This window comes from Lonchura striata, chromosome 11 (assembly GCF_046129695.1).
Source record: "Lonchura striata isolate bLonStr1 chromosome 11, bLonStr1.mat, whole genome shotgun sequence".
NCBI lineage: Eukaryota > Metazoa > Chordata > Aves > Passeriformes > Estrildidae > Lonchura > Lonchura striata.
The window spans coordinates 4,979,410-5,004,570 of record NC_134613.1 but is presented as its reverse complement, the minus strand read 5'-3'; the positions used below and the strand labels follow the sequence as shown (position 1 = coordinate 5,004,570).

General features: G+C 42.5%; 2 protein-coding genes across 2 annotated transcripts in view; both read right to left on the bottom strand.

Moving 5' to 3' along the window:
* The window catches only part of PSTPIP1 (proline-serine-threonine phosphatase interacting protein 1), a 48,053-nt gene extending 40,322 nt beyond the window's left edge, over positions 1–7,731 (bottom strand). The window contains exon 1 of the mRNA XM_021543408.3: positions 7,559–7,731. Within this exon, the coding sequence (XP_021399083.1) occupies positions 7,559–7,591 (33 nt within the window). The 5' untranslated portion in view covers positions 7,592–7,731. The remainder of the gene's footprint in view (positions 1–7,558) is intronic.
* Positions 7,732–13,330: 5,599 nt separating this feature from the next.
* RCN2 (reticulocalbin 2) lies at positions 13,331–24,385 on the bottom strand. The gene is made up of 7 exons (XM_021543411.3): positions 24,272–24,385; positions 24,060–24,165; positions 21,148–21,344; positions 18,566–18,667; positions 17,741–17,837; positions 15,920–16,062; positions 13,331–14,124 (listed from the first exon to the last, which is right to left on the bottom strand). The coding sequence occupies exons 1-7, from the start codon at positions 24,383–24,385 to the stop codon at positions 13,972–13,974; spliced, it is 912 nt and encodes a 303-aa protein (XP_021399086.2). The 3' UTR covers positions 13,331–13,971.
* Positions 24,386–25,161: the final 776 nt, after the last annotated feature.

Genomic DNA, 25,161 nt, shown 5'->3' with positions numbered 1-25,161 from the left:
GGTCAGATGTTCCTTCAGTCTCCTACTGAGTAACATTAGCTACACAAGAGAAACTGGAAGAAAAATGAGGAGAAATAGAATCTTACAAGTAGAGGATACTTCTGTTTTACACAAAATAATGGTCAGAGATTACTTTTGTTTCTATTCCTCTTTAGTTCATCCACTTCCAGTTTCCTTCTCTGTTATAAGAGGACTCCTCTCCTTCTACAAGCACTGTAGGCTTAGTCCCAGACCACGATGAATGAAACCTGAAACAGCCCTGACTTTCTCAAGCACAGAGACAACTGTCCACAATGTCTTACAGAACCACTGGAACCAGATCAGTTTTGAAAAAGGCACTTTATAAAAGTCACTGCTGAACCGTGCTCTCTTTGTTACTGGTGTCTCCTGGCACATGTGGAAGGGTAAAACTTCAGGAAATATTCCCAGTCTTGCTGTGGAAGGGGAATGAATTAAAGATTAACTTCACTTCTTAGTAAAGACTATTTCAATAGCTACACATTACCAATTGCATTTCATAAGAGATCTTTGCCACCTAAATAATAATTTTCAACATATCCGATTACTCAATACGATGCAACATTCTTACACTGCATTAGTATCTGATTGAGACACCCCCTGCCACAGCTGCCACACCACCCCCCATCTGCTGCCTGTACAGGGAAGGGGAATTTCATTTGAGCCTCTTTTTCAGCTGTTTTATGTGGGGGTGAGCCTCGTGAGATGAGGGAAGGCATGTCTGGACTCCAGGCTGCAGGCAGTGGCTGTGGGCAAGGAAAGCTCCAGTTCCTGTTCCAGAGTGTGCCGTCCCCCTGCAGAGTTCCCAGAACCACCAAGGGCTTTTAGGACCCTGGTCTCTTCCACTTTGGTAAGCAAATGTACCTTAATTCTCCACTCTAAAAAGCCTTTACCAGGTGTGAACTTTTTCATCAAAGCCCAGCTTAATCTTCCAAAACAGCACCCAACTTCCAGTAAAACTGTGTTTTCCCACAAAAAAGATTCTGTCAGAAACCCATGTCCTAACCAAATATTCATCCAGGCTCTTTCAATGGCAGGGTCCTCCTTTCCTTCTCCTGGTGCTCCTGGGGATTTCCATCCCACTGAGCAGCAGCCCCGGGCTGTTTGTCAGTCCTGACTTGTTAAGAACCCTTCAGTAATTACAGCACCCACTGCATCAACTGATGAGACTCAGACCTCAGAGCTGTTGAACACCTATTTTCCTTTTTGTCATTGCCCCCACTCTTTGTTCTTTATTTTTCTTTCATATTAGGAATACATTAGGACAAATTGAGAGCAGCATGAAATAGCTTCTGGATTTGAAAAGCTCTTAAATTAAAGGAAAAAAGCTTGTGTTTATTTATTTATTTGCTCTGAATGGAACCACAGGAGTTGGTATCTCTAAGCTAGCCTGAGCTGCTACATTTTCACTTACTTCCCAAGACTGTTGCCTTTCGTTTCAAGCAAAGATAAAGTTGCAGGAGGAGCTATGGAACTTTTCAGTTCCTCAGCCTTGTTCAATGACATTTTTCCACCACTTTAAAGAAGTACTAAACTCTGTGCAGTAAGGGAATAATTCTCTGGGGAACCAAAAACCTATTGGGATCCAGATGCGTGTTTTCAATGTGGATTTCTTCTTCACCTTGACACCCAGAGCAAGGCCGAGTGATCTCCATGCAGAGCTGTTCCCCCAGCCCTCACCTCATCCTCAAATCCCCAAACTCTTACTGAACGACACAGCAAACTGTGTATACAGTATTGAACTATGGCTGCTGAGAAAAGTTTTATTACAAAACCTAGATTAAACTGGAGATGAAACTAGTGTTTTCTGTGCCATATGCCCTCTGGAATCTACCTTGCTGTGGCAAGGCAGGAAAATTAAATCAGAAAATGGTCTTCTTGAGCTAAAGGAGCTGAAATATGACCAAGCAACCTAACTTGCCTTCCATACAAGCATGCAATGAGTGTTACTGAATTGAAATTCCAAGTGTTCCCCTGTGCCTAAGAAGCAGCCCAAGTTCATTGTCTCCAGCCAGTGACTGAAGAAAGAGAGGCAGCTCTGCTGCACTGCAGGAGTGTCAGCCTGGAGGGAGGAAAGGACAGACTGTGAATCACCCAGTTCTGCCAGGAAATCTGTTGAAATGATATTCGTGGGGACACTTTGAGATTCACCCTGGAGAAGCTATGGTGGGAGGAGAGGCTGGGGGCTGGTACTGCTCAGCCTGCAGAAAGGTGCTCAGTGTGTTTAAATTCCTGTGGGAGGGAGCAGAGGAGATGGAGCCAGGGCTTTGCAGGGGCACCCAGTGACAGGGCAAGAGGCAATGAGCACCTGTGGAAATTCAAGAAGTCCTGTTTAAGCACAGGAAGGTTTTTGCTGAGAGGGTGGTGAGACACAGTATGAGTTTGCCCAGAGAGGCTGTGGAGTCTCCATCTGTGGAGATACCCTGAGCTTGGGCCAGCCCTGTGCAGGGCAAGGCTTGGCTGACGTCCAGAGGCCCCTTCCAGCCTTGGCCATTGTGTGACTCTGCCTCAGAAAATGCACCTCAGTGGGCTGCTCTAACAAGCCAGAGAACACCCTCTGATCTCTGTGTGAGGCTCCATTTCAAGCTGGGTGTGACACTCTAAGTGGTGTTGGTTAGACATAGCCGTGTACATGTGGGCAGAGTCCATGACTCACCTATTCCATATTTAAAATACAGACTCATGGCACACTTAAAATTGACAGAAATAAGAATCCTCCCCTTACCTAAGCCCAAGTGAAACCAACCAACTTTTGCAGAGCAGAATGGATCAAAACAAACCAGATACAGCTGTGTAAAAATATTAACAAAATTGTCACAGTGACAATTAATTGATCAACCAATTTCAATAGTCAAACCCCTCAGTTGCAACACAGTCATCAGAAAATTGTAATAAAGTATATTTAACTGTCTAATTATTTCAGTCACTGACCCACAATGAACTCTCTGTAAATCCATTCATCTAGTGTTAGTTCATTTGAGCTTCATTTTAGCTGTTGTGCTCTGCTCTGCAGTGACTTGTGAAGCACCAGTGTTTCCATAGCCACAATGACTGCTCAGGTTTTCTACTTTTGATTTCCTCTGGTTTCAGTGACTGTTGTGATTGCCCCCTCCTCCACCCTCCAGGGTGCTTCTCATTGCCTCAGGGAGCCAAGTGTCCTTCCCAGAGCAGCTGGGGAAATGGCAGAAGAAATTACATGTAAAAAAAGAGTAGAGCAGCCTGTTCTGGGGGGATGAAGTCAACCTCACAACAAACACAAACATCAGCTGGGCAACCAGTCCGACTTTTCCAAGCTGGTTCCCCCTTTATTTCCCATTTCCACATGTCCTGCAGCGATGACTTAGCCTGGATGTGACCAGCACTGTGGCCATGCCTCTGCCCCTGGAGCTCAGGGAGTGCAGGACCATGGCCATGCCTCTGCCTCTGGAGCTCAGGGAGTGCAGGACCATGGCCATGCCTCTGCCCCTGGAGCTCAGGGAGTGCAGGACCATGGCCATGCCTCTGCCCCTGGAGCTCAGGGAGTGCAGGACCATGGCCATGCCTCTGCCCCTGGAGCTCAGGGAGTGCAGGACCATGGCCATGCCTCTGGAGCCCAGAGAGATGCAGGATGTGCTGACAGCAGAGCCCACCTGTGCACCTGTGTGCTGTTGTGCAGGGAGATGATTTATCTTAATCTGCCTTGTGTCAATAGGGTCAGATGCAACTGGTGCCATGCCATTCAAATCAAACTCAGGGGGACCCACTTGCAAAGCTGGGATGCCAGGCTGGAAGGTTTGCCAGCCTCATCCCTGCCTGCCCGAGCTCAGCCTTGGGGTGCTGGGCTGGCAGGAGCCTCCCCAGCTCCAGTTCCTCCCAGTAAACCTGCCCAGTATCACTTCCTCCTCACATACCTGCTGCAAAACCATGGGCCCTGCAAAGCTCAACCTCTACAGGAAAGCAGGGTAGCTCCTACAAGGAACTTCCTACAAGGAACTTCCTATATTGAGTAAAACAATTGATGTTGTATTTCTTCAGCACGTTGCTTAATAAGTCTAGGAAATAGCTTTACTGTGACTTTTATCACCACGGAACTCTTGTTCCACAGTTAAGAGTCTCATCAGAAGCTAAATCATTTGTGATGCTAATTACATCTTTTTTGGCATATATAACAGACCATTGTGTGAAAAAGCTACAGTAGGAGCTGAGAGGCTCATCTACAAAGTCAACTTCACACTGAACCTGAGGTTGAACATAGCCTGAAGTCAAAGCAAGAGACATTAAGCGTCTTTGTAACAGTCCCTGCTCCTGGAGCACCTCCATGGCTCCCACTGCTGCAGTGTCTGACCACAACCATGGGTCCACAGACAGGGATATGAAAGGATCAGCTCACAGCAGGGCAGGGGAGCAAATCCTGCCTGCTTCATTTTGCTGGCCTGCATCTCCTCCACACTTTTATATGTGAGTTGTGAGAATTCACATGCCTCGAGCTCATCCCACAGCTAAGAAGGAGCAAACATTTCACACTTCAATCACTTATTTTTAAATCCTAAGTACCTTAGAAGCCCATGACACATTTTCAGAGTTGACTTGGCTGTTTGAGTTTGAGTCAAAGCTGTATGAGAGAATAGATTTGCTCCCACTCAATTCTGGGCACTTTGGAGCCTGCCCCAAAACCCACTAGCTCCTTTGGAAGTTTTCCTCATCCCCTGTTCCCAGGTGGGTATGGCAAAGCCAGGAAGTGGTGCCAGTACCTTCCTATCTCTTGGCCAGAAATACCTGCATTCCAGGGGCTGCAGCTGCAGTTTTGAGCAGCAGGCTGGAGGGAAACTAAATAGAAGGAAAAGGCAATGACAGAAATTACTAAGGAAAAGCAACAATGAGTGCAAGAACAGAGAATGAATCTCAGAAAGACACTCCGTGACTGAGGGGAAAAGATTTTCTTGGATAGTGTTTTTCATAACAAAACAATTACTGTTGCTCTGCCTGTTAACACAACTCCATTAACATGGAACTCGGCTGATGCCACACAGACACTCCCCCATTAACATAGGAATTTCCCTACCTGTCTTATATGATGCTAGAGAAGACAGGTAACATCTGTCAGGCTCATACAGCAGCCCAGCAGAATATTAATCCATCAGCAACTGCCTTGCACTGGCTATCAAACTCGATCTGAATTTCTATCTCACTAACATTTCCCAAAAAATATTATCAGAGGATAGAGAACTTCTGCTAAGAAGCACATTTTAGTGCAGACTTTGAGCAACTGTCCCTTAAACCATTACAGAGAATGTGGAGTACATATAAATAAAAACTGTAATTAAAAAATACACAGGTTTTTGCTCAGGCCATGCTACAAAGAAAATAAAATTGAACTAAGTGTGGAATAAAATTGAACAAAGTAGTATGGTACTATCACTGCTACATTTATTGGGAAAGAGAGGATAAAACTTAAACCTGTTATGAGGAACAATTTTCCTGGAAGACAGCACATCCTGTTCTATGAAGTCTGGAGAACTTTGGGGAGGGATGAATGGTGCTCTTTCTCTGCTAGCTGAGGGAGATCTCTACATTGAGGTAGGTTCTGAGGAAACCCCTGCTTATCCAAAAGTTTCCTGATGGTGGAGCAGGAAGCTGTTGTTCAGGGACACGGAACACAGGGAGTGGGCGCAGCAATCAGAGATCAGGGCTCTGTGTTGAGGCACCCACCATGGGGCAAACACCTTTTGGGTGTCAATCAGAAAGGCAGTTTCTGTTCAGTGCACAGACCAAATACAGGAGATAAGTGCTCGCTGAAGCAAACCACATGAATACATTTTCCTCTCACAACAGAACCTTATGAATGCAAAAATATTTGCTGATCTTGTGATCTGGGGGGCATGCTGCACACTTGTGCTGTGTTGTGCAATATCCTGTAAGTTTTCACTTTTAAAGACTTACTGTAACAGCTAAAGCTTCTATCCTGCAACCAGATACATTCCTGCCCTCTTAATCAAGCTGGGCAATACATCCAGCCAAAAAAAAAAAGAAATCCAGAGATGCTTTCCTTTAAATAAGGTGTTAGCTTCAAAGCTAAACAAGGGTTTGAGTCATGGCAATGTGACTAAGCACAGAAGAGAAGCTTAGGGAAGAAAAGCCATGAAGAACCAGCCTGGCCAGATCATCAGCTGGCATTAATCACCCTCACACTACCCCCATAGCTTTATTTTCCCTAAAGACCAAGGCATTGAAAAGTAACTATACCAAATGTACCAGCTGTAGAAGTCAGGTGGCTTGTTTTCCAAGGAAGTTCAGCAATGCACAGGCTGAAGCTCCCAGGGTAGCACTGGCCCACAGTTGTGTCCCACCCTGTGCACTGCACTGTGCAGTCAGTGTGTGCACAAAGGAGGAGAATCTCACATAGGTGTGGTCATGCACAGTCAGTCCTAACATCAACACCGACTTTCATATTTCCTCATTGTATTTTTATTCTTTTTAACTGTTCAAATCTAGTACTGCAGTGGGGGTGGGGAGGGCTTCTTGGAAGTGCCTGGAGGATGGTGGTTCACTGAAATGTGTTTTTGTCTCTGCTCTCTGTTTTCTACCAAGAGAGGGTTTACCCTGAAGCGTGGGTGGAGAGAAAGAGACCACAAGGAGAAAGAACAGCCAGGCAATGGCAGGAAGAATTCATATAGTTTCATGTCTTTCTTTAAGTCAGTGCTCAATGCTGGATAAATGATTGCCCAGAAAAGAGGCAACCACATTACATCCTGTTTACTTAACTTTGCAATGTTAGAATTTTGATTTTGAACTTTCATTCTCCAATTGCAAGAGAACCTCAGATTATCATAGAGAAATTACTAAGGTCCTTTTACCTTGTAACTGCAGAGAAAGAGCTTGAAAACAGGAGACCAAAAGGATTTTCAAACAAAAGTCAAATAACAAGTATGGAGCGAATCTCCTCATTTCAGTATTTGCTAGTTTTAGCAAATACTAAACTCAGCTGTGAGTTTGGGCTTAGCTGGGGAGTGGCACTGCTGGTCCTTTCTAACCTGTGCTGCCTCACAGCTCCTGGGCTCTGCATGCCTGGGAATGCTCCTGGCAGCAGGGAGGGAGCCTGGAGAGAGCTGAGCAGGAGCATTTTGCTCACAGCTGCTGGCTCTGCTCTTCCCCAGACAGGAGGGAATTCAGCCTATAATTAGCAACAGCTCACCTGCTCTGGGAGCCACTCACAGAGCTAAGGACACTCACTGCAAGCAGGTTCTTACCACTGTGACACAGACAAATCCATGTCCCTTTCAAAAGAGGTTTCTGGCCCTAGTACAGGATCTGGGAATGTCAGTGGTTTCATGGAGACTGGATATATTCTTTACACTGCATCCTTCTGCCCAGGATCAAACACTTACATTACCAAACACTATGTTTTTGCTGGAGACAAATTTGGATTTTCACTAAATTAAATTGAGAACACAGAACAACATTAAATTAGTTTTAAACTATATACAGAACCAAGCTGTATTTTAAAAGATTTTAAAACACAGGTACATTGAATATAGGAAACACATAGTAAATGCTCACTTACCCAAAAAGCATCTTTAAACTGCAGCTGGGCCATTATTATTGCTCTGCAGAGGGGTAGGAATGCTTCAGCTAGTCCGTTGTGGAGTGAGAGCAGCAGCAGGCACAGCTCTGAGCCTTGTCACTGCACCCCAGCCCAAGCAGAGAGTGCAGCACATCCACAGACCTGTCCCTCCTGAAGTCAGGCTGGTGCCAATAGCATGGGGCTGTTCCAGGCAGCTCAGAGAAATGACCTGTGGCTGTGAGGGACAGAGGGCAAAAGAGCTGTTGCTCACAAACAGAGACAGGCAAGTGCTCAGCACCCGCACCCCAAACCTGTTTCTCTTCTGGTAAACAGTTAATATTGAAATGAGGAAGCAAAGAGATGTCAAATGGTGTCAGGCTGCTCCTTGCCATGGGTGTGTGTGAGCGGACAGGAAAAAAATAGAGGGGGAAAAAAAAAGGCACTAAGTTCAGTGATATGATTTGATCAGCTGAAGGAAGAGAGAAAACAATTACAGTGCAAAAGAAACCACCACAATACATAGAGACAAGCTATTCTCTATTGCTGTGGTCTTGCAAAGAAAAAGAAGCTAAAGAAACATAAGTGCCCCATTTCTGCAGCACCTTCTGGGACTGGCAGAGGCCCACGCCTTTGCACACAGGAAACTTAGCTCAAAGCTGCATTTTGCATCTGGAAAGGCTTTTCAGGACTCAGGTTAAATTAAGAAGCCTGAGAAGTGTGCAGGTGTCTGCACACATTTAGATACCTGGATGTTGATGTAGAGAACACGCCTGATTTGCATGCCCTCACATAAATGTTTATATGAATATGTAAGGCATGTGAAATTTAGAAGTAAAATCCAAAGTCCTCAAAAAGAAGAGCTAAGAATCTGTTAGCACCAGGACCTGAGTGAACCCTCACAGACCAGTGAAGCAGCAGCACTCAGCAGCACACTGCTGACACCAAGTATTTCAGGCAGCTCCCCAAATCAGCTCCTCCAGTTGTTATAACACAGCTGCAAATACCTGAGCACAGAGTAACACTTCTAAAGCTTTCCTGAAACCCTCTCCAAAGCACCTGTCCTCCAGGTGAGGTTGCCTCTGTTCACCTTTTTAGGATGTTTTAAGCATTCTTAAATACCTAGTTTTAAAAATTCACTTGCATTTTTGGGGAGAGAGGGGAGGGGAGGGGAGGGGAGGGGAGGGGAGGGGAGGGGAGGGGAGGGGAGGAGAGGAGAGGAGAGGAGAGGAGAGGAGAGGAGAGGAGAGGAGAGGAGAGGAGAGGAGAGGAGAGGAGAGGAGAGGAGAGGAGAGGAGAGGAGAGGAGAGGAGAGGAGAGGAGAGGAGAGGAGAGGAGAGGAGAGGAGAGGAGAGGAGAGGAGAGGAGAGGAGAGGAGAGGAAAAAGGAAAGTAGTCCTGTGGTGGTTGCCTCTGTGAAAGCTGTCTGTGCACACCAACAACACATCAGGACTTACTGGTTTCCAACTGCCTGTCTGACACTGCTCTGGGTACTGTTGTCCTGCTGCCCTCCAGCAGCAGCCCCCGGGCAGATCATTCCGGGGTGGGGAAGTCTTGCAACTTCCCTGTGCTCCAGCAGGACTCGGGGCTCTGCTCAGAGAGCTCTGCAGCAGCTGGGGGCTGCAGTTACCCCTACTCACTCTGTGGTCAATTTGTAGCTGGTGTTTAAAAGAATTTGCCAGGTTCCTTCCTGGTGGTATGAAGAAGACAGGAATATGCAGGGACTCTGTGAGAGAAAATGAAGTGCAAGCAGAGGAGAGCAGACGAGAGTCTGGAAGGTCAGAGATGTAGCAGGAAGAAAGCATCATTGCATGAGAGTGGGAGGAGAAATGCAAGGATTCACTTGCAGACAATGTTGAGGAGAAAGGAGTGAAACTTTCTTCCAGAAGGGAAAATTCCTTGAAAAAATGTATTTTGAGGGCATGGACACTAGTCATACTTGATCTGTATCCAAAAAGAAAATGATCTTTTTTGAAGTGTTTTATCTCAGTCCTTCCAAACCTAAATGTTTCCTGTTACTATTTCCAAGTTACAGCTGTGTTTTGAAACCATCTTTGCTGCTGTTGGGGTTCATAAAAATGGACCAAGTGTGTTTTAGCCCTCTAAAATGTTATGCTATTTTCTTGTTATTTTTAGTTTGGTTTCCAGCCACAAAGCCTATTATTTGACTGAACCTCAGGCTGGGCTCTATTCCTGCATCCATCCCACCCAAGAGCTCTGGTGTAGCACAGTCACCTCCCAGCAGCTCTCACGCTTCAACGCCATCAGCACTCTGCTGTGGGTGAGCTCCTCAGAACAGCCCAGAGCAGCTCTCCAGTTCGGGAACTTGGATGAGCTGCCAGAGTAGCTGGTGTGAGACCAAGCCCAGCTGTGATGAAGCAGATTTGGGTCAATTTGGGTCTCTGCCCCCAGGTCCCAGTGGCACTGGGTTATATCCATGAGGCACTGTGCCGTGCAGGGCTTTGCAGGGCTTTAGAAGGGGGACACAATTCTGTATCCCCTCTGCTCTACACAGGAACAGGATATCAAGGCTGTGGTGGCTAACAGCTGGCCCAAAGGCCTCAGTTATCCATAATCCCAATCTGATAACCAAAACACAACTAATGACCTTAATTATGGAACTGGGCTGGTGCAGACCACTGGGGAGCAGGCCTAGGCCGGCGAGGACACGAGCAGCTATTGGCCCATCAGGGTTAACCACACAGATCATCAGAGCCACACGGGAGAGCTGCACCTGACCCAAGCTGCCTTGCTGTGTCATCAGCCTTGGTGTGTTTTGTCACGTTCCTGTCTCCAGCATTAAAGGGATTTCAGCCTGACCTGACAGGTTCTCTCAGAAATCCAGCAGTATCAACAAGGAGCCTTAAGTGGAACTCTTCCCTGACAGCCGCTGCATCTCCTTCCATCACTGCTCTTAGAGGTGTAAAATCAGCCATTCTGTTTGGTAACGCCAAGAACACACTTCCTGAGGGTTTTCCCCCAGTAATTAAATTGTTTGGCAGCAGAATGTACCATTTGAATCCATTCTGTAGTAAGAAGGATAAGTCTTGACTTTTTAAAAAAAACACTGTTTTGAAAGCCCTCAAATTTTCTCATTCTTTAGAATGGAAGTTTCATTTAATTTTTAACTATATACTACTTCAAGCAAAGCTTTTTATCAGGGATTTGGGTGGCAAGTTTGGATTTGACAGTAGGCAAAATACAAAAATAGCATCTACAAACATTTTTGTGCTCATCCACGACACCAAGCAAGACATTCTTCAGAGGAAATGTTTTTGATTAAGAAGACAGTAAACCTTTTATTCTACATAGCGAGAGTATGAGGGAGTCCATGGAAAGTATTAAGGCAGAAGACAAAGAAATGCTGAATACTCAGATAATCCCAACGTTGAGCTGGTTGTACTGTTCAGAAGTCCTCAGGCATATTGTGATCCCTTAGAATGGTAGTTTGGCAAATGCCAGTGGAGACTGGAAGGCACTGGTGCAGTCCTTCCCAGCCTCCAGAATCGTTACATCTGAGACACAGCTTCAAACAACGGCTGCAGTGCAGCCATGTCCAAACTCCAACAGCTCCTGGTGTCCAACTGAGCCCCACAGCCTGGGGACAGAGCAGCAAGGAAACCACTGCCAGAGCAAAACCATGGCTAAAACAGACATGATTCAGCAGCTGAGCTCTGCCCACTGTTCTAATTCCATATGAATGGATCTCTGCATTTCCATGTAGGAAATGTCAGGGGCTTGCAAATTATCCCAAATCATACCCATTAAAAATGTTGAAATCACCTTGCCTTCTGTGAGGAGCCAGTCTGTGTTCCCATGGAAACTGAAACTGCAGCCTCTGAACACCTGGCTTGGTTTGTTCCAGCTGCTCTGGACCATTGTGGCTGCAGCTAGAGGCTGCTTCAGCACGGCCCAGACTGCACACCAGGCTCTGCTCAGCCCTGAAACTCAGCTCCCTCTGCTCCTGTTAGAGGGAACTGCTCGAACAGCCTTCCAAAAGCAGCCTCACAGTGCAAGACAGTCCTGCTGGTATTCTGCTTCAGTAAAATCCATAATTGATATAAAGATTGATAGCACAGGCTCTGTTCTTACCTCTTATCTAACATTTCATAACAGTTTCTAATAGAGGCCATCACTGAAAGGTGGACCCTGTTCTGTTGTTTTACCCCAGAGAAAGATCATCAGTCTTTGCCATAATAATAAATAATATGAATGGATTTCCTCTAGAATTAACATTGTGATAATTTATATATAATAAAATTGTTTGTATCATAGAGATGTGAGTTCTTTTTGTGCTCTGTATGGGTTTAAACTATCAGTACCCCTGAAAATGTTTCAAAGGGAAACAAAGGAAAAAAGGAACTGTGGAGAAGTGCAATGTCACTGGGGCCTTGCATAGCACAAACAGGATCGGGTTGTTCTTGGGAGAAAAGTAGAAGTACTTTGTGAAAGAGAAAATGAAATTATTTTGGTTTTTATCCCACTCTTATTGTCATAAATTCAGGTAACTGCTGAAAGATGTTTTTTAATTTCTCTGGCACCTTTTGAAAGCTTTATCAATACACTGGCTTTCTCTATGCCTTAATTCAAAGCAAATCACTACTCACTTGCAAGTACTGCACACTCATTAGCCAAACAGGCAATGCTGGTGCTGTTGAGGAGTTTTCTATGTCTCAAAAGGACCCTTGGATCTGTGTCCCAAACATATCATCTGCAGCAGGTCTGCCTCAGGACCAAATCTCCCTTCTTCAGCAGTAGTGACTTGTTTAGCATCATGGGAGGCAACACTTCAGCTTCCTTCAGCATATTTTAGCCAACACTATGCATATGTGCTCATTTAGAAACATCATCAGTCAGTTTATAATATTTTTTGTTTGTTTTAATATTCCTGGGCACACTGGATTTATTAGACTTCATTTTTTTAAAGAATCAGATCTCAACACCACTATGGCAAGAGCTGTACTCATATTCCCAAGGAACTGACATAAAAAAATATGTGTAGAAAAAATCCAACCACTAAAATTGAAAAAGTGTTTTGAATTTCTATTAATATGATATCTAAGAATATAATATATGTGGTTTTGCTTTGAATCAAAATTTCTAACTTTCTACTGGTGACACATCAGCACTTACCCCAAAAGGAATTCCATTTATTCTGAGCATAATTAAGAGGTGGTATCCTGAGAAAAAAACAAGGCAGAACTAGCTGCTTTTACACAATGGAGCTGGGAAGAAGGAAAACATTAGTCAAGGAGAACATTGTGAGAGCATTAAAAGAGTTATTTATATAGGAATTTAAAAAGCCTAACACACTCCACACAAGCTGTTCTGTGAGGCTTTGTCTTTGTCTGGAATACTCAGCTAATTTCTTTCCAGGAGACAGAAGTGAATATTTGGACTTTCCTACACTGAACCTGTAGTGCTATTAACCCTTCATTAACCCTCATTTCAAACAATCACAAAATGGGACAGCACTCACTTGTGGAGCTTTCAGCTGAGGTTAACTTTTAGAGGTTATTACTACAAATATTACATATGCAATGCCTTGATGCAAAAAATAAACACAACTGCTTTTGCAAACTTGTCCAGAAAATGCTAAATGCACACTTTGCTTTTTTTGAATCTTCTTTAGTAGCCAGATAAGATGACACATCTCTGGTTAATAAAGCCAAGAAAGCTGCTACTGTGTAGCACATTATTAGACACATGGTTCATATCTCCAGGAGCTGCTATGGGTGACTCAAGGTGAGAAATAGATTTACAAAACACAGAAAGATAGAACATTTTAAGTTTTAATCCAACAAATGAAGAAGGTCTTGACACAGTAAAATACAACTGCATTGCTAATGCTCTACAACTGTACATTAAAAATAATTCTTGTCTATTGATGTAAAAATAGCAAGTTTTATGATAGAGTAAAACACAGTATAGAAACCATTCAAAATCAAGTAGAAACCTCTTAAACAACTGAGGCATTTATGTATTTCTCCAAAGGTATTAAACAAAACACAGTCAATACTAACTCTAAATATCCCCCCACCTTCCCCACACTCTGCCCTAATTTAATTGATTAGAAAAATAGTAGTCACAGTTACTATATTTTGCATTCTTTCAGAACCATCTAGTTTCTCCATTTTCTTCAAGTACAGTAGAACAACTCTTCACAAGACAGTACTACTCTGAAGTAATTTATTTCCCAACACTACAGAATTTTGATAGCAAGTATTTCAAATTAATTTTGAAGTCTAGAAGAGGCCCAGGAAGTTTGCAGGAGGGCAATTTAATTTTGAATGCAAATTATTTACACAAACTCTACTGTACTGTAATTACAGCATGAAACTTGCAATGCAGCTGATGAGTGCTTTTAAAAGCTTCAAATGAAAGAAAGGGAAGAAAAAATATTACAAAATAAATAATCTAAAGTTCTTCATGGTAGAAACGTTCATCATGAAGCTGCCTACCATAATCTGTTGCTTCACTGTTAAGAAACAAATCCTGGTTCTTAAGAATTTCTGCTTCAGAAAGTTTTTTATCATCATTCAAATCCATCTCTTCAATTAGATGCAGAGCCTGTGAAAGAAACAGACCACCATATGCAGCAAGTTAAAAAAAATCAGATTTTTGCTTATTTATATATTATTAAAAAAGGGAAGTTTAGCAGTAAAATGAAGAACCAAATGCAGAGTATTTTAGTTGTAGCTCATTCACCAGTATTTCATAGTTCAAAGCTAACAGGCTGTGCAGCAGCTCTACTGCACCTCTTATTTCTGAGAAATAGGAGTTGTGGTATTACATGGGCTTTGTTTTCATTTGCTGAACATCTACAAATACAGTGATTTAGAGAATCCTTCTGCTCCTACTTTTCCTGATTGGTGTGGCTCAATGCAACTGAGCCAAAAATAACGGGGACTAACGTCAGCCAAGGGGATTTTAAAAGCACTCTGCATGGCAAAAGCTGAAAGATTAATATGACAAACACCTTGGCCAACACATGTCAATTCCTGAAAATGGAATAGATAGTAATTTTTCTATCTTAACATTATTTAACTACAGGTTTTCTCAAGTAATTTTGAAATGCCAAAATGAAAGTGTGATACTCTGACTTCAAACAGCAATTTATGACTGAAATCAATGCTACCTTCTCTTTAGGACAGGTGACCTTGCTAAGCCTTTATATTACCCAAACGGAAAAACTAGCAAATTAGAGAAACAAATAAAACAAATTATTAGTTGCAGAATTGAGCTATTATTAACAGTATGGCCCTTGCTTTAAGCCAAAATCGGAAAAATAGCTAAGAAGAGCTAAAACAAAAACCCCAGACCAAGAAAGCTAACACAGGTATGAACAGACTCAGCAGCACAGAGAGTTCATGTCAGAACAGTGCTACTTCTGTGAACTAAGAACTGACCAGAGCCAGAAAAGGCCATGCAAAGGCTCACAGATCCCCATGTACCACAATCACAATGCTCCCAGAACAGCTCAGATCCAACAGGTCCCACAGGGCAGCACCCAGGGCTGCTGCTGCTGCCTCAGGGCTGCTCCTGGCCCCAGAGCCCAGCAGGGCCAGGTGGCAGCTGAGGGAGGAGCACATGGGCCCTGTGTCTGAGTGTCTCACAAAGGGAGGTGCCTCTCTTCCCCAGGAACATGAGGCCATGGGAAGACCTGGCATTCCTGCCATTCTGAACACCAAAATCCTCCAGGGCAAAGCAAAGACATGGAAAATGTAACTGAGAAATTACTAGAAGAAATGCAGAAATCCTCTCTACTGCAGTCAGGGACTGGAAACTGCCACAAAAAAATAAGCTAAAATGAGAATCCACTTGAAAGCTATTATGCTGTTCTACCCCTGATTAAACCATTTTAATTAGCATCATCAAAGTTTGCTTTACACCATCTTGAATCACAGAGTACTTCCATTTTCTTGTACTTAAAACAAGTTTTTAGTTCTACAATTATGATGATTTATCCAGTTAGAAGAATTACAATCAATTTCTTATTTCAAAATTATGCAGCTTCTTTAGGTAGTACATTTCATTAGATTTACCTAGAAGAACTAAAAAATTACTTATTAAAATTCTGTACCCTTGAGTCAAAGCAGATAAGCTATTTAAACATGTACAAAAGCACTTTGTTAATTTACAAACATTTACACAATTAATAGAACTTCACATTTGCCTAATGCAGTTAAATCACCTGCATTCCATGTCAAAGTGAAAAGAAGTTAAAAATATATGCAAAGATCTACTGATATTGATTTTTTTAATAATTAGGACATGATAAATCTGAATGCTTCTCTCATTTTGCTGTGATTCTTCAAATTTCTCCTGCAGTAATTACAACCTAACCAGCAGTCAAACCACGAACCTCCTCTTGTGCAATACCCTGATTGTTGGGTACTATCCAAGACAGCAGCTCTTGAGGGTTGAGTTTTCCATCATGATCCTTGTCATAGTCATTCACAAACCGGTCCTTCTCAACCAGTATCCATTCTGGATCTTCCCTTGCAGCTAGTAAGACACAATTATAAAGTTTAAAGTTACTCTTCACTTTTAAGCATCTTTTCTTCTAAGCAAATACAGTTATTATCATAAAACATTACCTAAAAGTGATGTCACTAAACACAAAACAAACCGTAAATGGGCAGAGGAAAGTAGGGAAAGCAATTTCATTTACTGTCAGTATTTATTTGCACACTTGTTTTATTCTTACCCAATGTACAGGTATTGCATCCTGAAGCCTACAGCAATCTTAGACTTGTCCTTAACTCTTTAAGGAATTGAGAAGTAATTAATCAAAATTATAAACATTGTAGACAAGCATGAACTTGCTTTCTAAGCCTTTTGAAAGTCAAAAGTAGCAGGTATCACAAGCAGGTAAGTAACAGCTTCAAAATAATTACAATTCTATTAGTAAATGAAAAAGGTGAAATCTCTCCTTCCTTTCTAACATTTGGTTTTGCAAGGAGATTTTTCCTTTATGTCACAATTCACCATACACTGTTGCCCAAAATCATGAGCTAATTATGAATCAGAGCCCCCATGCAGCCTATTAGTCATTTTAAAGAGTGCTGCAGGAGCACTGTCTGCAGAAGAGAAAAGCTGAAGTAGTTTGTACAATCACAGCTAATTCTCAAGTTTTGCTAACAAATTGTAATGACAAAGCTATTATCTTCCCTATTACTGCAACAATTTCACTCCTTTCCAACAACTTTTTATAGACTGGCTTGGAGAAGCTTCCTTTCATGTTAGAGCAGGAAAAAGATAAAGAACCCTGTAGCTACATCAGAGATCAGTTGTTTTTACTGGCTCTGACAAAGAAAGATGGCTATAAAACGTGAAATTCCAAGGTGGCTGATTAGAGTGAAGAAAAGCAGATTGTTCCCCTGGTTCTCCATATCCTCATATGACTCACACAATTCTCCCCAGCTAGAATGCAATTCAGAATTAGCATTCCTTTGGGACAAGCAGACTTTCCACAAAACTGAAGTTACTGGGCTTTTTGGAATGGTAAGAATTATTTGGCTTAGCTTTTAGTAAATCAAATGGAGTGTGTAAAATATTAATTGAGAAACACTGATAAGCATCAGGTAAGTGTCCTTCTCATTAAAGAAGGAACAGATCAAGTTTAAGGAAAGGCAAGATTGGGAAAAAAATAAACCCAAACAAACTAAGAGTGAAGGCAGCAATCAGGTTCTGATACCTGGAACAGGGAAGTGACTGCTCACACTTCCCCTCCATCCCTCTCACAACACACTCAGCTCAGTCCTTCCAAAGCAAGGCTGGCACCTGCCTGCTCAGGCTGATGAAGGCCAGGGCAGTTTACCCTTACATTCCTGCTACCTAAATCTGCAGATGTGTTCAGCTGGCAAATATGGCTACAACCTTGTTTCAGCTGCATCCTGTGTGGTCAGGAATTTACTTCAGTCTTTCAGAAAACAAGAAGCAACTTGCAAGGAAACTGTGGAATAGGCTACACACAAACCACCACCAAATACACATGAGGCAGACTGAAATAAGGAGTCTATTATGCCCAGTCCCAGAAAATAGAATTATCCTAAGACAGAAAATCTTCCTCAGAATCTCTAGGTCTAATGAGAAAAGCTGAAAATAAAGGTGCATCCAATTATCCTCATTCCGAAAGTTTTTCTTAATTCCCCCTTTCATGCCCCTTCCCATTTTTCCTTACTTGGGTCTCTTCTGTAGTCACCAAGGAATTCTTCCAGGCTAACAAATCCATCACCATCTTTATCATGTTCTTCTAAAGCCTCCTGAATGACAAAGTCCTTTTGTATACATACAAAGAGCAAAATTAATGACTCATGATCAAGAGAAACAGCATTGAATCATTTTAGAGCAATGACATATTCCTTAAATGAAAGACTCCCTCATTTCAAATATCTTTTTTGTGTTTTACACAGACTAGTGCAGTAATTGCTTCCTGTGCAATAAAACAGATCTGTCCTTAAGAGTTTAGAATGTCAGATTTCATGAAAACCAAATCTGAAAGGTGTCCATAGAGTTGGAATCCTTCAACACAATTCAAAACTGCAAAAGCAGCTGAGACACATTAATATGTACAAAGCTCTATCATCCAATTTCACTTTTCTTATCTGGTGGATTCACTAATTTGCATTTTTGCAACTTAATTGAATTATTAAGAGAACTGGCTGGTCTTTTGTCCACCAGACAACCAAAACCAAAAGCTAAAATCTCACTGATGGATTTGCAGCCTAACAGAGCTGTGAGGAGGCTAAGTCAGTCCAGTCCCCAAAGCTGGGGATACTTGTGCAATCCTAGTTCTTGAAACAGATTTCGAAGAAAAGCACAGAACTCCTGCTCCAACTCCTGATCTCCAGCACTGAATCCACAAGACATTACCTGATTTTAATTTGGGCCACATTTTGATTTTAATTTCAAGTCCATAACTGCTCCACTTCCTGTGGCACTGAGGCTAAGGACACACATTGAAATGACACACAGAGGCTGATAAAGATGCTCCCCTAAATCTTACCGTCATGTACTCCACTTCTTCAGGATGTTCGAAGGCAATATATTCATCCACATTTAGAGCAGGAACATCATCTCTATTAGCTTTCTCAAAACGTTTTTTCTCCTTTAAATGAAGCTTAGAAAATAGATTTAGTTAGAGCCCTTACTGGAAAGGAAAAACAACATAATAGTAGCTGGCTGTAAGCTCATTAGGATATTAATTGTTTCACATTACCTACTCATACTATACGGATGCTAAACTTTCACTAAAAATTAGCTCACTGAGAGCAATAAGATCAACATTTTTAACTGAGGTGGTTTTATTCTAAGAATCGCAAAAACCCCTGCTTTTTTTTCAATTTATGGGGGCATTTAAAATGAACCGAAGAGAGATAATGAAAAAACCAAGAATTCTCATTTTGATATGTGCATCCTCTTCTAAAAGTCACCGATTTCCAAAATTTTGTTTCCAAAAACAAACTGGAGCACAGTGATTATAATTAATGGCAGCCATTGCAAATTCCAAAATTTACATTTTAAAGACACTTAACCTTCTGGATCTACATCATATTTATGTCAAGAGCTGTCTGTAGTTCAGAGAAGGTCTTGAAAGACCATGTATGTAAAATGTCTTTTCTAAACCCATTTTAAGGCCAGATTCCTTTACTACAGTACTGCTGTCCATTACACATTAATATTTTAAACAGAAGTCACTCCTCTAACCTTTTAAGTATACGTATTAGCATGCCATTGAAAAAGAAATAATATCTGATATAAGCAGGCAAGTTCTTATTTCTGAATGTCTTGCACTTCTTATTTCTGTCTTTCAGATGTGCAAAGATTTCCTATCTTTTTCTTGTTTCATTTTGTACAATCTCTTTAGACAAAATACAGACCCAGATCATTGACAACCAATCTCTGCTCAAACTGCACACGATGTGAACTATAAAACTCTTGGAATTCCATCCTTAGGTGTGCTGTGATATCAGTGTGAGTGATCTGGGTATGGGAGTAGCCAGCAAATCAGAGATCATAAACACTTTACAAATGACCATTTGAAATTGTCCTTCTGGTTTTTATCCTATCTATTGACACTTCTCTCAAAATCAGGCTAAGCTGCTGAACACAGGGAATAATATGTAAAAAATGAAGTGTAAGATCTTAGCTATTCTTCAAAATAGTTAAATGTCCTCTTAGAGAAAAGGTGACCTTAGCTAGGAGTTTAACTAGGAAGACAATACAGAAGGATTACAGAAAGTACTATACTGCAATGCAAGCTTGAACCATTGAGGGAGAAAGTAAGTTTTCCAGTGCTTTTTGGGAAGTGATGAGCAAGGCCGCCACCTTCTGGTAAACTCCTGTACCGGATGACACTTCTAAACTGTATCTTACTCCTCCATCCTGATCAGAGCAGGACCACTAATTTGAAAACGTAAGGAAAATGCTGAAGGTACCTGACCTGTGATGCTTGTACAATGCTGCTCATCTACAATCTGTGTTGGAGAAGTCAGCAGGCAGGAAAACGCAGCAAGCAGTAAAGCCATAATGTGAGCAAGCAGTTCTATCCCAGCTTATAGATTTATAGCTCCCTGTGTATCTGTGATGGCAATGTCTCAAACATGGTATCAATATTTTGACTGGAAGTTCCTCTGGAAGTCTTGTGGTATTTAAAAGCTATGTAATTATTAAGTTTTGTGACATTCTAAGCTTTACAGTTTGCTTCTTCAGTGTGTAAAATCCTCTGTTCACTATATTAGTTTAATTTCAGCTAACATCCTATATTATCTACTAATACTTTACTAAAAGCAGAAAAATAAATTGTCATAGGAAAAAAATAAACCTCTGGCCAGAATAGTCTAAAAATACACTTATTCTCTTTCTGGAAAATATTTACATGTTCTTATAAATGTGGAACTTGAAACAAGTTTGGCTATGTGGTGGTTCTTGGTGAACCTTTTCTCCCTGCCTCTATTGCCTCTTTCCCTTCTTAAGCATCTGCTTTCACAGACGTGACTCACACCCAACTTCTGTGTTTAAACACCCATTTTTAGCTGTGGGAGTTGCATTTTTATTGCTTAAAACGGTTTGAATTGCTGTTTCTTTCTCTGTGGGTCTCTAATGGAGAGGAAATGTTACAGCAGGCAATACTGGCAGTACACAATGAGTGCTTGAGCAGTAACTGAAAGAATGACTGGAAAAGTGCAGCCAAGGGGTTAAAGAGCTTCCTTCTGCTCCAGCCCCAGGGGTGCTGGTCCCTGCTGAGGGCAGACCCTGTCAGGCTGCAGAGTTCTCCCGATGGATTGCACCCTGGGTTTAAGATGGCGGCTGGAGACCATGCTCTGCTGTAAGACTGTCAATAGACTTATGCTCCACTCAGCCAGCTAAATACACTCAGGAGGTACCACTTCACTGTGTCTTTATTTTGTCAGTAGCAGCTTTAATACTCTGCTACTTTCCTTTAATTACTCCCCTATCTCAGATAGCATAACGTGTTAACCATATGCCAGCTGCTCTGCTTTCTCTACCCATCTTGTTCCGTCACAATAAACAAATATTGCTGCCTTTGGCCAACAGCTCACGGGAGCTGCTGCTGAAACATTTTACCTGGCGAAATGATTCTTCTTCTTGATCCTCCAGGACAGTGTTCTCATCAAAATCAATTACACGATCATACATTTGCAAGTTATACTCCTTCCAGGACACCAATCCATCACCGTCTTTGTCATAGTCACTGAAGTGTTGCTTAGCTTCTTGTGTAACATAATGCTTAAAAGACTGCTGTATCCAGGAGCTCAACTCATCTATGAAAAACATTAAAAATAAAATAAAGAAAATCAGAATCATCTGCACCATAAAAACTGTGAAGATCCCACAGATCTATTCTGTCTGGAATACCCTTTGCAATTCAGATGGAAGTATATAGACAAGAGGTTACTTAAAGCAAACCAGTCTGTTTGCTCCATGTTGTGGCTTTTTCCAAAGTAACTGAATGAGGGAATAGATCACAGCCACAGACTGGGGGTTTGTTAATGGTTATGTGGCCTTGTCTTTTCAAATCTGAAGGAGTATCAACACTATAGCATTTCCTTTTTCTCCAGAGCTATATGAAAATTATGCTGAGTATGTTTTATTCGGACAACTCTAAATCTAATTTGGTACCCCAAAAAAACCTTGTTCCCATCACTCTGGGGTTTCTTTTGAAAAATCCACAAACTGAAATAAAAACCACTTTATTTTGTGTCACTGCCTTAATCACCCAAAATAAAATATTAACTACTTAGGTAGTGCTATTTTCCCTGTACTTGGGGCTGAAATCAAGCCTCACATAGTTTGGAAAGGTTTTTTTAGCTGCTTGTTTTTATACAAATGTAGCTAAAAGAAATAAAACTTAATATACCAATGAACATACAGAAATACATTAAAGTTACTACATTTAGAGAAGACTGGGAGAACATATTCTTCCAATATCTCTTAGTTATTTTCAGGTGCCTGGAAGGGAAAAACCATCTTCCCCTGCATTGCAAAAATTATACATCCTAATCAACTCAACTGAAATCCTGCTCTGAAGAGTCATGATGGCTAAAAAAAAGTCCTATAGAAATCACTATTTTGACAGAGAAAAATCTTACATAATTTATTAAATTCTGAAGTATCTTATCCTGTCCTTCTTGGCATCAATACAACTTTATTAGGTTTATTTAAATATCCTTGAAAAATCAGCAAGGGATTTTTTAAAATACATTTTGAGTACTGAATTTATATTAGCAAAGGGACCAGCTTGATAACAGATTCTGTGAATTGATTGAACATGCAGAGGTGTGTGTGCCAGCAAGGCTTGTGCACAAACCAGCACTGCCTTACAAGAAACTGCAACATTTCTTAAAGATGGGCACCATTAATTAATGATTTATTTCCAGGAACTTAAGGTGTGAGGCACAGCCATGTGACCACATAACATCCAGTGCCAAGAATCAGAAATACTTAATATTCCAACATTAGAGAAGCAGCATTAATATATTTCATCTGCTCTCACTGTCAGCCTCCAAATGGAGGCACTACTAAGGAAAATGTTCTCAAGAGCTTTGCAATACACTGAAAAATAACTGAGCTCAAAAAGCTTCAGTACCATAAGTTTCTTACTGTAAAAACACATTCCACTGTGAGTTTTACCTTTGGGAAGTGAAAGGAAGGCAAGTTTTCATTAGACTGAGAATCAGATGCAGATTATACACCATGAGGATGGAGTATGGGTGGAATTCCTATACTTTTATATAGAATTTTTTGTTAAAACCTTCATGTTGTGAGCTGCCTGTGATGTGTGACAGGGATTAGCCATCCCACTGAAGTTACAGACTATCTCAACTCTACACAGTTCATGCAGGAACACTGAAATAAGGGTTCAGTTGATTAAATTCAGTGTATAAAGTGTAAAGCATTCAAAACACAGTCAATGTTGTCTTTAAAACTGCATTTTGTTCTCTCACCTAGAAAGTTTCCTGTATGTTTATTGTCATTTTAATGAAATAATGTTCTGGCATTTGACCAAGGATTCTGCTTGCTTTGTGTGTGCACACAAGTGACTTTTTTATCCAAATCACAGCAGAGCAAAAAAAATGTTCATAATGAGGCTTAAAATTAAATTATCATAATGACGTACTGAAAGAAAAGGAGCTGAGTTTACCATGTAGCTCCTAAATCTGACAAAAACCTGTCTGAGAAGAGCCATTCAATACTGCACTATGATGCAATATGATCCTTCAATGTCATTTGGTGTCACCAGGTAATGAAGCACACCTATGCAGTATTATGGCTGCAGTACTTTCTTTCCATCTTACACCTGCTCTCTGATTTGCACATAACAGGATTACAAACACAGAAACCCACTCGATTCCAAATAGGTTCAGACATGCAAAAAAGCAGGTACAAGTGCAAAGGAGGTATCTTCAACTTGATACTGCTCTAACCTACACTAACTCTTGCTGGCCACACTCCTTCCATCACAGAATGGGTCAGGTGGGAAGCAATCACAGTGGGTCATCTGGTCCAACCTCCCTGCTGAAGCAGGGTCATCCCAGAGCACATGGCACAGGATTGTGTCCAGAAGGTTCTTGAGTACTTCCAGCGAGGGAGACTCCACATCCTCTCTGGGCATTCTGTGCCAAATGCACAATCTCTGCATAGGAAAGAATTTCCTGAGCATGAGTTTCTATTCATTGCCTCCTGTCCAAGTAGTTGGCACCACCGAGTAGAGTCTAGCTCCATCCTCTTGGCACCCTTCCTTTAGGTATTTACACATATCAGTGAGGTCCCCTCTCAGTGGTTCTTCTGGAGTCAAACAGAAACCTCAGGCACGGAGATAGTCTCTGTATGATCCTGTCAGTGTTTCTAACTCACTGTGCAAGGGATCGTGATGTTTTCTACGGGGATTCTCCCCAGCACAAGAGCCAGGGGCTGTGTCACGGGTAGAGCGCGTTTTCCTCCCGGAGCAACCCGGCCCGCCCGGCCCTCGCCGTTACCCTCGCTGAGCAGCCCGTCCGCGTCCGCGTCGATTTTCTTCACGATGTTCTTCAGCCGCCGCTGCTGCTCCTCCGGGCTGAGCCGCACGTACTCCTCCGCCTCCTCCTGTGGCACAGCAACGCGCCCCGTCAGCGGCCCGGCCCGGCTCGGGGAGCGCGCCCGCCCCGCGGCCCCGCCGGAGCGGGGCCGGCCCCGCCCGCCCCCGGCCCACCTGCCCGCCGAGCAGCGCCTCCCGGTCGTACTCGGCGCGGTGCTGCCCGCTCGCCGCTCCCAGCGCCAGCGCCAGGCCCAGCGCCAGCAGCAGCGCCAGCAGCAGCGGTCGCATCGCGCCGCCCGCCCAGAGCGATCCGCGACGAGGGGCGGGGAGAGGCCGGGGGCGGGCGGGGGCGCGGCGGAGGGTCGGGCCGGCGGCGGAGGGTCGGGCCGGCGGCGGAGGGTCGGGCCGGCGGCGTCACTTGGGCGCAGTGCTAGTGATTCGGGAACGGGCCTGTCTCGCTTAGGCTTTTCTGGTCTATCAGCGAAAGGCACCAAATACCATCAGGATATACAGAGACTCATCCAACTTTTAAACATCAGTGAGGCTTGTCAGACTGAAGTGACTTACCACAGTCTGACTGAGTTCAAGGAGCGTTTGGACATGGTAGGAGTGACTTCTTCAAGATGCACAGGACAAAATGTTGGACTGGATGATCCTGATGGGTCTCCTCCAACTCAGCATATTCTGTGATTCTGTGATTAGCAGAATCATCAACAAACCCTGCAAGGGGAAGATGATCAGGAAGCAAGGTGTGCAAAAGCTTTATACCAAAAAGGAACAAACATTAGTCTTGCTTAAGGGTGCAACTCACAAGTAACGCTTCTGACACAAAGAGAAAGGGAAGCGAGGCTTTGTAAGAGTTATTAATAAGGTGGATCAATACAAGTTTTAATAACTGTTCAACACAGATAATAGAAAGCTGTAAAATAAATTTTGCCTCATTGACCGCTCAGACAAACTGAAAATACATCGAGTAAATGAGCAGAAACCTCCCCAAGAATATAATTCCTAGCAGCTGTCACATGAATTGGGATTGCTCTGATCCCGACCCCACTGCAGTCAAA